We start from the raw sequence: 15,829 nt of genomic DNA, 5'->3' as shown, positions 1-15,829 counted from the left end.
GTTACAACACACTGAATACACAGTCATGTATATTTCTCAGAATATATACAATGGCAGTTTGTTTTAATGCCTAGTTAAGGGATTAAAGTATTCTTAAATGTGCTCGCGAACAAGCAATACAATATGCCTCATGGTTGTTTTGTATATATATATATATATATATATATATATATATATATATATATATATATATATATATATATATATATATATGTCGTGCCGAATAGGCAGAAACTTGCGATCTTGGCTTAAATAGCAACGCTCATCTTGCCATATAGGACAAGTGAAAATTTGTGTATGCAATAATTTCGTCAAAATCATTCTGAACCTAACGAAAAAAATATGTTTAACTGTGCTTGTTTAGTATTAAATTATTGTAAACAAATCTAAAATATATTTAGTTGGGTTAGGCTAAAATAAATTGTTCTTGTTATAATAAGGTTAGGTAAGTTTTTTAAGATTCTCTTGGTGCAAAACTAAAATTTTTTACATTAACATTAATGAAAAAATATATCTTTAAGCGTATAAGAGAAAATTTTAGAAAGGACTTAATTTTAAATGAGTTCTTGCTAATTGACCAGTTTTACATATTCGGCACGACATATATATATATATATATATATATATATATATATTATATATATATATATAATATATATATATATAATATATAATATATATATATATATAAACGCAACGACACTTAACGTAATATAACTTCTTAATGTAAAACAATACAAATATTTGTATATATTCTAGTCTCTATATATTCTGAGAATATCTGTCTTGTGTGTGCACTGAGAACAAGTAGAGGGACACATGTCTCGGTTCATATACACTTAGTTTACTTTAATTCCTATACGCACTTGTTTGGAATTAAAACATTTTTAGTTGAACAGGTGACACGCAGCCTTAGTGACCCTCGTGTGGATAATCTTTAATTCTAATTCACCAACTAATCACCTAACTTGCATATGAGCGCCTTCTACTCGTTTTTAAAGTGATTATCCAAAATGGAAAAGCTTTTATAGACTTGTATTAATGACAGCATAAAGGTGTCGCAAGTTTATGAAAGTCAACCTTAAAATTCTATTGCTTCCCCTCCCCCTCCCCCCAAAAAGAATTTCTAACTACCTGATTACCTGCCATTCCCGGTACGACCTCTAGGGGGTTCACAGCATTCCCATAAATGTAATCTTACAACCAGGAACTCAAGTTCACTGGAGGAATTTTAACAGTTACGCATTATGAATATATTCAGATGTTTTCCCAATGTATTAATAGCTTTTACTATCATTTATTCGTTATAACTCCACTTATAAATAAGAGTGTAGGATAAATCATGAAAAGGAGAACGTAGAGGTAATATTAACCCGACTAACGTAATGACAGTGTTCGAGCCATAAGGAGTTATTTACTCAGTGGCCGGGAGAACTTTACAGCTTGAGTTACTGTAGATACACGTACGACCTGACTGTATGCACGACCAAGGTGCTTGTCGGAGCAAGGAATGTTAAGCAAAGTGAAAGCTACTGGAATCCCTTATCTGCGAACTGAGAAGTCCACATCACCACTTACATTGTTTGGAGTCGCCGCTTGCATATTTCAGTCACGATTTTCTTCTATTGCAGTGTAAAGGTACACTGCTGTTTCTTGAATGCCAGTTTAAAAAGATGTGAGAATGTCTTTGAAATGCGTTGTGTACGGAGAGCCTCATATTTTATATCGGTTATTGTTTAGTCTTGGTGAACCCAAACAGTTGATGATATTCTCATCTTGTACAACTGTGAAGTGTTGGAAGGTTGCACAAGATCAATTTATGACTAGGATATGAATCACCAGAATAGAAGGATGAATGGTCGTGTGCTCGAACGAGAGATGCATCATAAACTGAGATGGACCGCAAGAGTATAACTGCCACACTGTTGAAAGTTTGGTAGCAGATATGAAACAGTAATGTAGGCTAATTTGTATAATATAACAATGAATATAGAGATATGAGTGGCTATGGTGAAGGTCCAGTTCCCCTCCATTATCCACCATAATTTTCTGAAGGTGTCAGTCCTCTACTAATATTCATCTTACAATCGTGAAGGTGCCAGTCCCCTACCGTGTGTTGGTCCTTACAAGCGAGGTCGTTGTACTGCTTCCTTCTTCAACCATCTTGAGCAGCACAAACCAGCTGTCGGCTTGGGGGATTCGTTTCAGTATTCTGTAGTAATTCTTCGTACTGCGGTTTTCAATCGTGTTTTTTTTTTTCCCACTTCCTTAAAACTGTGAACCAGTATCTGAAGGATCTCTGGGACATTGTACAAGATGTCTCGGTGAGGCCTGAAACACATTTACACAGGATATTTCTATGAAACCAGCAACACAACATAAGGTTTCACATTATAATAATTATGGGGGAGAGCTAAACCCGTAGGATTATACAGCGCATGGGGGAGGGAGAGTGGAAGGTATTCAGGCTCAGTTCAGGGAACCGGAGCACAGATCCAGTTCCCTAGAACAAGAGCCCCTCACCAGCGTCTAGGAACCTCCCTTGAGGGGATAAGGTTTCACAAACGTCACAATGTGATTTACAAGACCATAACATGACTGTCATTGTTGGCCTCAGACATCGTTCCCTGCACTGACAAACACTCTGCCTCACACTTGTAACTTTTCTCGTATTTTTATTTCAAAAGTATTTTGCAATCTCTCCCATATCTCATAAAAAGAAGCGCCGAGACTTTGTTTAATAACTACACAAGTTATGTATGAAGATGCATTTCTCTCTCTCTCTCTCTCTCTCTCTCTCTCTCTATCTCTCTTACAAAACTGAAATAGCATAAACACACCCAAGAATTTAATAAAGAATACGAACTTAAAATAAAAAGATACGCAAAATCAGGAAGTCAGGATGGGTAAAAACATGAGCGAAAAACACTTTATATGACCCTTAAGGGTTTAGCACTTCTCGATGACTATAATAGTTAATAGCAATGATAGTGATGATATAGATAAAGAAATAGGGGAAAGAGTCGTCCCAACCTTAACCTTAACCTGTAAATAGCTGTCAATAAAGCTAGGGATCCTTAACCTTGTCAAACCCTGTGTAAAAAAAAAAAAAAAAAAAAAAAAAAGTTTGGTGGGAGGGAGGGGATAGAGAAGGCTACGGGTGCTAGGCCCCTCAAGGAAGCTTCCTTGATGCTGGTGAGGGGCTCTTGATCTGGGGAATTGGATCTGTGCTCCAGTTCCCTGAATTAAACCTGCATACCTTCCACATCCCCCCCCCACATGCGCTGCATAATCCTACGGGTTTAGCGCTTCCCCCTTGATTATAATAATTTGAGCGCTAGGGGCTTGAACATCCGACAGGCTTGAGTGATCATGCTAGATCGGAGTAAGCGGAGGCAAGTGGTTTTCATGTCCTGATGTGCTTTTGGAGTGTGAGCAAGGTAACATTCATGAAAGGACTCGGGGAAACCGGTTAACCGGACACGAGTCCTGGAGGTGTGAGGTACTGTGCCTGAACTCTGAAGGTGGAGGAAGGGGGGGGGCTAGCTATGTTGGTGTCCGAAAGGACATCTGAAGTATGATATCAGAACGCCTTTATGAAGACAGTGATTGAGTGAATGACTGTGAAATTGTGTCCTGTTTTTCAGGTCACCCAACCTGGGTGGGAGACGACCGGTGAGTTGAAACAATAGATAACCCGTAAAGAAATTAAAAGGAAATGGGGAAAATAAGATGTTATGTGTAAGTGAAAACTGGAGAGGGAGGGAGGTGCGAGAGGGAGTGTTGGAGCCCACAGTCTCAACAACGTTACATAAACAACGACAGTGATATCGACAAAACCATGCAGGTCTGGCCTTATAAGGTAAGTGATTACTGGGTAAATTTCTTTCTCTCTCTCGCTCTCTCTCTCTCTCTCGCTCTCGCTCTCGCTCTCTCGCTCTCTCGCTCTCTCGCTCTCTCGCTCTCTCGCTCTCTCGCTCTCTCGCTCTCGCTCTCTCGCTCTCTCGCTCTCTCGCTCTCTCGCTCTCTCGCTCTCTCGCTCTCTCGCTCTCTCGCTCTCTCGCTCTCTCGCTCTCTCGCTCTCTCGCTCTCTCGCTCTCTTTCTCCCTCTCTCTCTCTCTCCCCCCTCTCTCTCTCTCTCCCCCTCTCTCTCCCCCCCCCCACACACACAGTTTTCTTGCTTATCAGATCAATCTACCTTATAGAAATATTTATCGTTTTCAGTCAGTAATGGATCACTGATAGAACACAGAGCCGTCATACACTATACACCGTCACTGTCATACACTATACACCGTCACTGTCATACACTATACACCGTCACTGTGTCGTCATACACTATACACCACCACTGTGTCGTCATACACTATACACCACCACTGTGTCGTCATACACTATACACCACCACTGTGTCGTCATACACTATACACCACCACTGTGTCGTCACACACTATACACCACCACTGTGTCGTCATACACTATACACCGTCACTGTGTCGTCATACACTATACACCACCACTGTGTCGTCATACACTATACACCACCACTGTGTCGTCATACACTATACACCGTCACTGTGTCGTCATACACTATACACCACCGCGTGGCTTCGATATCCAACACTAAAATATACACGCACTTTTTTTTTGCTATCACAAGCTAAACTCCGACACACGTCTCGCTAACACAAACAGCATACGTCAACATACACAACATAGCATAACAAACACAGCCACGGCAGACGTGTGAGTTCAGACTAACATGGGTATTCAAGCAGCCATTAAGTTGTGTTCAGAGGAGCATTTAACCCCCCACGATAGTCATTAGACTAGTAGGTAACTATTAGCCTACCTGTTATCACAGGATACATACACAAAGGTGTTTCTCTCTGTTTAAATATGCTGAGAGTTTAATCGCTATTCTAGAGATTAATGTATTCTTGTTTCGTGGTGAGAAGTTTAGATGCAGCTTTATTGACCATAATGTAGTCGATAGGTTTCAAACCCCGTTAACCAACCAACTAGGGCCACTTCTAAAGCGTGCTAGTCCAGTCTTCAGAACAGTGGCGTAAGCAGGATTTCAACCTGGGGGAAAAAAGGGGGGCGAGAACTTTAATCTGAGGGGGGCGGCGAGAACTTTAATCTGAGGGGGGGGGGCTCGTAAGGCAGAATTTCAATCTGCGGGGAAGCTTAATTATAAGATTCTGAAAAAAAATATTAAAAAAAAAAATGTGATTTTCAACGTGAAATTTCTTAGACTGCCTTGCTCAACACTGCCGTGAAGTGTTGAAGTCATGTGTGGATTGTTAATATCAAGTGGCACAGGCTCGATTCTCCGTCCGCTAATCGCGAAACAAGCATAATACTCGTCTTCACAGCACTAATGCCATGTCGGATTTCCTTTACACCGAGGCAAGCCCGCCGCAGGTGACAACTATCCCCCCCCCCTTTCCCCTCTTCATATCGTGTGAGTTTTTAAAGTATGATCTTGCGCCAATGCCTCAGCCAAAAAGCACAGATTGTTGACTATTGCCCTGGAGAGAAGACCGGAAGAGGCTAGGAGATTCGACCTGAAACCGGTTCGAGAGAACCAGCTCATGGGCTTGTTCATTTTCCAACATAACGTGTGCCGAGACCCAACAAAAAGTAACCGGCCAGCAACACCGCCTGAGATAAGCTACTCGAAAATCCCAAACACTTAAGGATGAAAGAACGGACGCTACTTGATAAAGGTTCAGAATAGACCGAAACGTCGTACAACTTTCGTCTCCAATTTGCGGGCTTTTGATTGCTAATTCAGCCTTTAAAAATACATGTAGCGTCAGGCAAACCATCACAATGGTTACACACTGGAAAGTCATCTTTGTGTAGTTGTCAATAAAAAAAAAACAGGAACAGAGGCCCTATGGAGGGAAGCACATTCTTCATTAAATTTCCTTACAGAATAGTCAAGATTGTCCTATTTGATTGCAGTATTATGCTGGATTTGTTGGTGAGCATGAAGGTGGCTTCGAGACATCTTAAATGGAAAGCCAGAGTGTCCGGTCAAAAACTAGGCTAAAAAAAATGGATATCCGCAATACTGGATATTTTCCGTCTGTATTGTGATAAGCCAGGATTAAGGTAGATGCTATGGACCAGGCAAAAGAGCACAGCCACCTTATTTCCGGGAGAGAATTTGAAGCCACCCTCCACCGTCCTCTTGGACACGTGATCAACTGACACCTACAGCGGAATTTCGGCCATAGATATGCGCAAGGTCGCAAAAAAAAAAAAAAAAAAAGGTTATTCATGTAATGAGGCTCGTAATACCCAATGATAAACTTTTAGCACGACATTAATTGCAATAGGTTACATTAAACACATCACTTCACCCTAACAGACTTCCAAACTCAGTAAATTCAAGAGTACTGAAAGACTAATGTATCTACGCAGTAATGTATGCCTTCTCTAGAAAGAATGAAAAGAACTGTCAAGAGACTGCTTCTTCGGTACAAAAGTTCATAAATCGAGGATCCCAGATGAAGAATGTCAATAGTGATGTGCATCTTCCGAAATCCAGAAATGTGAATAGAAACCTTCCGAGCCTGAAGAACACACCAAGATAATATTTATTATTTCTAAGCAAAATACAGAGTATGAAAGATGAGAAGTTGCACTTCCACATCTTAGAGATAAGCAGGAGTGATCATTGCTGCAGCTGCAGTGGATCAGTTGCAGGACCTCTGGTGGTGCAACCCGAACATCCTGTCAACCCAGTCCTTCCACTCAAAGTTCACTGGATCTAGGTTTAGAGGTTCCTAATCTAGCTGCCCTTTATATGCATACCTCAAAATGAACCCTCTTGGCGTTATTATTAAATGCCGCAGTAATCGGAGGTAAAGTTACAAGTTCTTGCAGAAGACTTGCACATTGTCATCCTTTCCTTTAGAGCCAGATTTTATAGCGGGTATTTGACATTGCTTCTCCAGCCTCGCACTTTTGACTGAAGCAAGCTGCAATAAAAGCTGTTGATCTGTGAATAACTTCTTTCATGTCTGCTGAAGAGTGAACTAGACTCAACTCATTATCTTCTTTAAGAGCCTTTATAGCTTAAGTTTTACCCATGCCTCTATATCACAACCAGTGTGCATATGAGCCGACATCCACTATGTCTATATTTAACAACTGTTCTACTTATGTTAAGTGATAAACATCCTAGACTAGTCAGCTGGCTCTTTGCATAGTAATGCAATAACACAGACGACAGTGTCATCACTGATATCTTACTCTGGCATCTGAGAGTTATTGTTATCTCTGGGTGAGGAAGTATTACATCAGCTTTGTCCTGCATGATCTTCGTCATGTTTTTGGATAACTAACCCATCGCCAAGGAAATTCCAGAATTTCTGTACGGGATGAGGGGGATTAGGGGTGGCTATCTGATTGGAAAGGGAAGGTAGGAGAGACGCCATTTACAAACTAAGCACACTGTTTTTACATAACGTATATATTACAGATCAATAAAAATTGCAGTTTTCTAAAGGTCCTTTTATTTTCACGTTTATATAGATAAAATAATTACCGATTTCAATGAGAGGTTCAGGATAACTAAAACATTATAGAAGTATGATTTTTCTGTTATGGTTATAATTAAATGTCATCTCCAGAATACAAGATTTCTCTAGAAATGAGGCATCTTGATTGTGTTGAAGCTTTAGCGTGTTGTGCGAGTTGCTTCAGAATAGCTTGTTTAATTCGTTCTCTAATCTGTCATGACAGATATAGGCGGAGATTTATACCTAAGAATAATTTCAATAATGGTTTTCATTACGGGGGGTCTCAGGGAGGGATAAAAACCCCTAAGACCCCCCCCCACCGTTTGCGCCGCCATTGCTCACTATATATATGTTTAGGTATATATGGTCTCCCAGTAAGCACTCGGCTTCACTGTAGTCGGAAGAGGAGAGTTTAAATACAGCTGATGCTTGATATTAACTTACTGTGCACTCACATTTACTTCAACCTTTGTTACGGTACTCATGGTAGCACCCTGAGTACTCACGGTACTCACGGGCACCCTGATGCTCTCTTTAATTATGCAAGTAACATGTTTCACCAAGTTCACAGCAAGGTCTTTTACACTGCACTTACTTGGCCAATGAAATGCCAAAGTAATGGCACGTCCATCCATGACAATAGCTTCTGGTGCTCAGTTGCGCAGACTCTGCACCACTTTAAATTAAGCTTCAATATCTCTTTCATTTAGCAATTTACATATATGTTTATTACGTCAAATAATGAGGTTGGAACTGATGGTAGCTCGCTGCTCATTATACTGCTTACTTTATAACGTGAGATTGGAAACAAGAATATAGTGGGGAAAACTTAATTAAAATTTTCAACATCCATGCTAATAAGTGTCTTCGTGAATTTACTAGTTATTAATAACCGCCTACCTGGAGGGAGTTCCGGGAGTTAACGCCCCCTAGACCTGGTACATGACCAGGCCTCACGGTGAATTAGGACTGATCAGCCAGGCTGTTACTGTTGGCCACACAAAATCCAGTAATTGGGATGCTTTACTGATATTACACGTGCAGTGAAGGTCCTCTGTACATTCTGCAGGTCTGCACTGTCGCCTACCTTGATCGGGGCTGTTAGTATATCCTAGGCAATTATCTGTCAAATTCCTCAAGGGTGACAGTGCGTCTCCCACCGAAAAGACTTGAATTCTGCTGAAAACTGTTATGAACCACAGAATTTCAGGTTTAGAAAAATGATGGGTTTGGCAACTAGACTACTAATTTTCAAGAGGAAACAGGCACGGGAGAAACCAGAACTTATGCGAGAGAGCATGATTACAACAAAATTCTCACTTCGGGGAATAATTATTAAAAAAATCATGGCTAACGCTAAGCCCTTGAGGTGCGAGCTTTCAGCATGCCACTAAGAAACTAGACAACTCAAGAGGAGGCAACCCTGAGGCCCAATTCAAAAGCCGATATGACAGAGCCTTAAAACATAAGGAGTAAGCCGCACCAGCTGATCGATGCTCAGAGAAGGGAACCTAAGAGATGGCACTCATACATCGCAGACACAATAAAGCGAATACAGTTGAGTACATACACAAACACAGTTCCTAAATAACAAAAAAAAAAAATCCCGAGTAGCTGAGACTGGAGCAGGTTTTACTGGCAAGTCACTTCCAGCTACGCGAAACGGCAATTTTCATCCCTTCTTAATGTTAATTCGTACTTTTGCTCTTCTCAAGTATACGATTCCACTCTACCTTCTAAGTTATTACATCCAGCACAAGAAATAATACTAGCACCACGCATTCTACCAGATTTATGGATGTTGCAAGCCTGTTTGATTCAACGTGATGTGCCTTAGTACACAAAATATTCAACTGTCCAATATAATTTCTGAAATTGCCACACTTTTTTTTTTTACTTTTTGATTCCACAATCTAAAATTCAAGTAGTCTGTAACGTTGTAATTTCTGTCTTAAAATTTCTCTTTGCTAGACTGTTTTCCTTAAAACACAGGGAATCAGGTTTTCTTGCTCCTGCTTCTCTCTCTCTCTCTCTCTCTCTCTCTCTCTCTCTCTTTCTCTCTTTCTCTCTCTCTCTTTCTCTCTTTCTCTCTTTCTCTCTTTCTCTCTTTCTCTTTCTCTCTCTTTCTCTTTCTCTCTTTCTCTCTTTCTCTCTTTCTCTTTCTCTTTCTCTCTCTCTTTCTCTCTCTTTCTTTCTCTCTCTTTCTCTTTCTCTCTTTCTCTTTCTCTCTTTCTCTCTTTCTCTCTCTTTCTCTCTTTCTCTTTCTTTCTCTTTCTCTCTCTCTTTCTCTTTCTCTCTTTCTCTCTTTCTCTCTTTCTCTCTTTCTCTTTCTTTCTCTCTCTTTCTCTCTTTCTCTCTTTCTCTCTTTCTCTTTCTCTCTCTCTCTTTCTCTCTCTTTCTCTTTCTCTCTTTCTCTTTCTCTCTCTCTCTCTCTTTCTCTTTCTCTCTTTCTCTCTCTCTCTCTCTCTCTCTCTCTCTCTCTCTCTCTCTCTCTCTCTCTCTCTCTCTCTCTCTCTCTCTCTCTCTCTCTCTCTCTCTCTCTTTCTTTCTTTCTTTCTTTCTTTTTCTTTGCGTCTATTATGGGCTAATTCTCCAAATGTTCAGTTGGATACTTTTACTGGTTGGCAAGAGAGACTACACCTATCAATTGCTTATATTTTTGACTTTGCAGATGTTTCAAGCCGTTGAGTTTCGACGGTCATTGTTATAAAAACAATTTCCTCTGAAAGAAACCCGTTGTTGAGACTAACAAATTCACAATATTAAAACCACGTAAGCTTTATTCAGATTAAATTTTTTTTTTTTTTTTTTTTTTTTTACAAAATTGCTGTTATATGTTTTTCAACACTGGTTGTATTAAGCTCATAAGTGTCATAGGTATACAGTTGTGATAAAACCAAAGATTAAACCTAGGATAATCTAGCAAGATTTTAATATTTATCAGTTGCAAAATAGAATACCTTCCTACTTGATGAGTGTTAGGTAAATATACTGATCAGGGCAGCTGAACAGTGTAATGTATCTAATTTTGGTGATAAAACAAATAATTGGAGAGCAGCAGAACATGGTTTACTGGCAGCTAGGAGACCAATTATACCAGCATCTTTTTTACGTTCTTGAATTTTGCAGACAGAGCTATTATCGTACCTCAGCTCATTTCAAAGCCCAGACCCAGGATGCCACCCATTAAAGTCGGCTATTACTCAGGTTAGTCTCCAATACGATGAGCTCTGAACATATACACACACACACACGCGATTTCAACCACAGGGAGATCGACTGGGAAAACCTGGAGCCACATGGGGGTCCCGAAACATGGAGAGCCAAGATGATGGATGTGGTACTTGAAAACCTCATGCATCAACATGTCAGGGACACAACCAGGGAGAGAGGGGAGGATGAGCCAGCAAGACTGGATCTTGTGTTCACCCTGAGCAGTTCAGACATTGAGGACATCACTTACGAGAGGCCCCTTGGAGCTAGCGATCATGTGGTTCTGAGTTTTGGCTATATAGTAGAGTTACAAGTGGAGAAGGTAACAGGAACTGAAGGGGACAGGCCAAACTATAAAAGGGGGGACTACACAGTATGAGAAACTTCCTGCAGGAGGTTCAGTGGGACAGAGAAATGGTAGGAAAATCAGTAAACGAGATGATGGAATATGTGGCAACAAAGCGCAAGGAGGCAGAGGAAAGTTTTGTTCCCAAGGGAAACAGAAATAATAGGAAGACCAAAACGAGTCCTTGGTTTACCTGAAGGTGTAGGGAGGCAAAAACTAAGTGCAACAGAGAATGGAAAAGGTACAGGAGGCATAGGACCCAGGAAAACAAGGAGATTAGTAGAAGAGCCAGAAACGAGTATGCGCAGATAAGGAGGGAGGCCCAGCGACAGTATGAAAACGACATAGCATCGAAAGTCAAATCTGACCCGAAACTGCTGTATAGCCACATTAGGAGGAAGACAACAGTCAAGGACCAGGTGATAAGGCTGAGGAAAGAAGGTGGAGAACTCACAAGAAACGATCAAGAGGTATGTGAGGAGCTCAACATGAGATTTAAGGAAGTATTTACAGTAGAGACAGGAAGGACTCTGGGGGGACAGACCAGATGGGGACACCAACAAGGAATACACCAACAAGTGTTGGACGACATACATACAGATGAGGAGGAGGTGAAGAAACTGCTAAGGGACATCGATACCTCAAAGGCAATGGGACCGGACAACATCTCTCCGTGGGTCCTTAGAGAGGGAGCAGATATGTTGTGCGTACCACTTACCACAATCTTCAACACATCCCTGGAAACTGGGCAACTACCTGAGGTATGGAAGACGGCAAATGTAGTTCCCATTTTCAAAAAAGGAGACAGAAAAGAGGCACTAAACTATAGACCTGTGTCATTGACGTGTATAGTATGCAAAATTATGGAGAAGATTATCAGGAGGAGAGTGGTGGAGCACCTGGAACGGAACAGGAGTATAAATGCCAACCAGCACGGATTCACGGAAGGCAAATCCTGTGTCACAAACCTTCTGGAGTTTTATGATAAAATAACAGAAGTAAGACAAGAGAGAGAGGGGTGGGTTGATTGCATCTTCTTGGACTGCAAGAAGGCCTTTGACACAGTTCCTCACAAGAGATTAGTGCAGAAGCTAGAGCATCAGGCGCATATAACAGGAAGGGCACTGCAATGGATCAGAGAATACCTGACAGGGAGGCAACAACGAGTCATGGTACGTAAATATGTATCACAGTGGGCACCTGTGACGAGCGGGGTCCCACAGGGGTCGGTCCTAGGACCAGTGCTATTTTTGGTATATGTGAACGACATGACGGAAGGGTTAGACTCAGAAGTGTCCCTGTTTGCAGATGATGTGAAGTTAATGAGGAGAATTAAATCTGATGAGGACCAGGCAGGACTTCAAAGAGACCTGGACAGACTGGACACCTGGTCCAGCAAATGGCTTCTCGAATTTAATCCTGCCAAATGCGAAGTCATGAAGATGGGGGAGGGGCACAGAAGACCACAGACAGAGTATAGGCTAGGTGGCCAAAGACTGCAAACCTCACTCAAGGAGAAAGATCTTGGGGTGAGTATAACACCGAGCATGTCTCCGGAAGCACACATCAATCAGATAACTGCTGCAGCATATGGGCGCCTGGCAAACCTGAGAACAGCATTCCGACACCTTAGTAAGGAATCATTCAAGACACTGTACACCGTGTATGTCAGGCCCATACTGGAGTATGCAGCACCTGTTTGGAACCCGCACTTGATAAAGCACGTCAAGAAACTAGAGAAAGTACAAAGGTTTGCAACAAGGTTAGTTCCAGAGCTAAGGGGAATGTCCTATGAAGAAAGATTAAGGGAAATCGGCCTGACGACACTGGAGGACAGGAGGGTCAGGGGAGACATGATAACGACATATAAAATACTGCGTGGAATAGACAAGGTGGACAAGGACAGGATGTTCCAGGGAGGGGACACAGAAACAAGAGGCCACAATTGGAAGTTGAAGACACAAATGAGTCAGAGAGATAGTAGGAAGTATTTCTTCAGTCATAGAGTTGTAAGGCAGTGGAATAGCCTAGAAAATGACGTAGTGGAGGCAGGAACCATACACAGTTTTAAGACGAGGTTTGATAAAGCTCATGGAGCGGGGAGAGAGAGGGCCTAGTAGCAACCGGTGAAGAGGCGGGGCCAGGAGCTAGGACTCGACCCCTGCAACCACAAATAGGTGAGTACAAATAGGTGAGTACGCATACGCAAACACAAACACACGCGCACACACACGCGTACGAGAGAGAGTAGAGGTTAAGGGAAATCGACCTGACGGCACTGGAGGACAGGAGAGAGAGGGGGGACATGATAACGACATATAAAATACTGAGATGAATTGACAAGGTGGATAGACAGAATGTTCCAGAGATGGGACACAGCAACAAGGGGACACAGTTGGAAGCTGAAGACACAGATGAATCACAGGGATGTTAGAAAGTATTTCTTCAGCCACAGAGTAGTCAGGAAGTGGAATAGTTTGGGAAGCTATGTAGTGGAGGCAGGATCCAGTCATAGCTTTAAGCAGAGGTATGATAAAGTTCATGGTTCAGGGAGAGTGACCCAGTAGCGGCTAGTGAAGAGGCGAGGCCAGAAGCTATGACTCGACCCCTGCAACCACTAGGTGAGTACACTCACACTCTCCCTCCCTCCCTCTGAAAGACGTAGACTGAGAGATATATAGTTGAAGTATACAAGGTTTTAGCTTCAATAATTCTATAAACATATGCTAAGCAGATCCCTGTAACTGTGACGTGGTCTCTTTATTAGAGTACATGCAAGGTGTGGGGTGTGTTTACTCACTCTCTTACAGACATAGACAGACATTCATCCATTTGTTGTCATAGTTCTAGGCGTATTTGGTTTCTACGATGGTGGTGTTTACCCTTGAGGTGTAAGGAAACTTGCTTATATGATCCACAAGCTCAAGATTTAACCTGGGTTCTTCTGTGAACCGAAGGCTTTACTACTAAGCTACAAGATACCTATTTGTGTATTGTTCTCTTGCATTCTAGCGTCTGATTTGACAGTGTCTACAACTATGTGAGACGGACGCGGAGGATCTGTCGCTTTGTTCTAGTAATCGGTAACTAGACTTTGAAAGTCTTTGATTATTCTTTGACGATCAGTAGCCAGAGCTGGATCGTTAGGCAGCATTCTGACCAAGTCAAACTTGCTTATGAATGATAGATGCAACATCAGCACTTTATTGCAACGTTGGTTTTCCCCCATGTCCAGATCTAAACAGAATTAGCTATTTACGTTGACTGATTTGTTGGGTTTGTTGCCTGTCGATTACATGAAGAACATTAAAGATGCATTTTACCTGTTAACGACTAGTTAAAAATACTTCAGTCCCTTGAATAGAAATTAAAATGTTCTGTGTATTTACACTAACACTGGCCACTGGGCAATACTGGCAACAGTAAGAAAAGCAAAACTGCGTGTGATATCTGCAACAATATTTTTTTGTCGTTCATGTCAACAGTAACAATGTTGTTGATGAGATCTAGCTCTTAACGCCTTAGTCTTGTCAGTGAATCAGAAAAAAATTAATAAACGATTATAATGTTTTCAAAGAATGTACCTCCGTATCTGCTGCACCGAGGGATGTACACATTTTGATGTACATACCTTGTGTGAGTGTTATTTTAGGTTAGGTTAGCTTCAAATGTATTATCCGAAAGTAATCATTTCTAACGGAACGGATAATAAAGCTAAAATGACTGTTTAAACAATGTAAAAAAATTTTTTCAAAATTCTTTTCTTTTGTGGAAAATACTGTATATATTTTCCAGAAATACAGTAGTTATATGTAAATAGATGGCCATACTGTATTTAAAAGAATTATATTATGAAAATGGGAAACTGGACCTGCGCCTGCGCAGGACAGTCGCCATTGTTTTGTTTGAATTGGACACTAACGGTAGTGTATAATGGGAAGAATTTTTCGTGCTATAGAGGTTAAAATTGGGTTGACACCTCTCAAATAGGAGGCGAAATTGTTGGATGTGCATTCCTGCATAACTTGAGATAAACGGCGACTGGACAAGACAGCTCCAGGAACCTCAGATAAGTCTGTTATGTTTAACTCTGGCCAGTGTTATTTTCATAGATAGACAGTGAGGTTTTCTGAGCATGATACACATTAATCTCCAGTCAAATTGGTGAGAGTTATGATTAAGATACATTCTCCTTCTGTTGTATAAATGTGTGTATATATATATATGTCGTGCCGAATAGGCAGAACTTGCGATCTTGGCTTAAATAGCAACGCTCGTCTAGACATACAGGACAAGTGAAAATTTGTGTATGCAATAATTTCGCCAAAATCATTCTGAACCTAACGAAAAAAATATATTTGATTGTGTTTGTTTAGTACTAAATTATTGTAACCGTATTTAAAATATATTTAGTTGGGCTAGGCTAAAATAAATTGCTCTTGTTATAATAAGGTTAGGTAAGTTTTCTAAGATTTTTTTAGTGCAAAATTAAAAATTTTTACATTAACATTAATGAAAAAAGTATATCTTTAAACGTATAAGAGAAAATTTAAGAAAGGACTTAATTTTAAATGAGTTCTTGCTAATTGACCAGTTTTGCATATTCGGCACGACATTATATGTATATATATATATATATGTATGTATGTATGCATGTATGTATGTGTATATATTTTTTTTTATTTTTTATTATCACACTGGCCGATTCCCACCAAGGCAGGGTGGCCCGAAA

General features: G+C 40.8%; 1 protein-coding gene across 2 annotated transcripts in view; it reads left to right on the top strand.

Annotated features, from left to right (window-relative positions):
• LOC128684760 (O-glucosyltransferase rumi homolog) overlaps nucleotides 1-15,829 on the top strand; it is a 230,364-nt gene that overhangs the window by 122,478 nt on the left and 92,057 nt on the right. For both annotated transcript variants that reach the window (XM_070088643.1, XM_070088642.1), the window contains exon 2: nucleotides 3,648-3,675. In XM_070088643.1, coding sequence (XP_069944744.1) covers nucleotides 3,648-3,675 — 28 coding nt within the window. The remainder of the gene's footprint in view (nucleotides 1-3,647; nucleotides 3,676-15,829) is intronic.

This window comes from Cherax quadricarinatus, chromosome 25, assembly GCF_038502225.1.
Source record: "Cherax quadricarinatus isolate ZL_2023a chromosome 25, ASM3850222v1, whole genome shotgun sequence".
NCBI classification, from domain to species: domain Eukaryota; kingdom Metazoa; phylum Arthropoda; class Malacostraca; order Decapoda; family Parastacidae; genus Cherax; species Cherax quadricarinatus.
The sequence above is the reverse complement of the archived record's forward strand: the minus strand, read 5'-3'. Positions and strand labels throughout refer to the sequence as shown.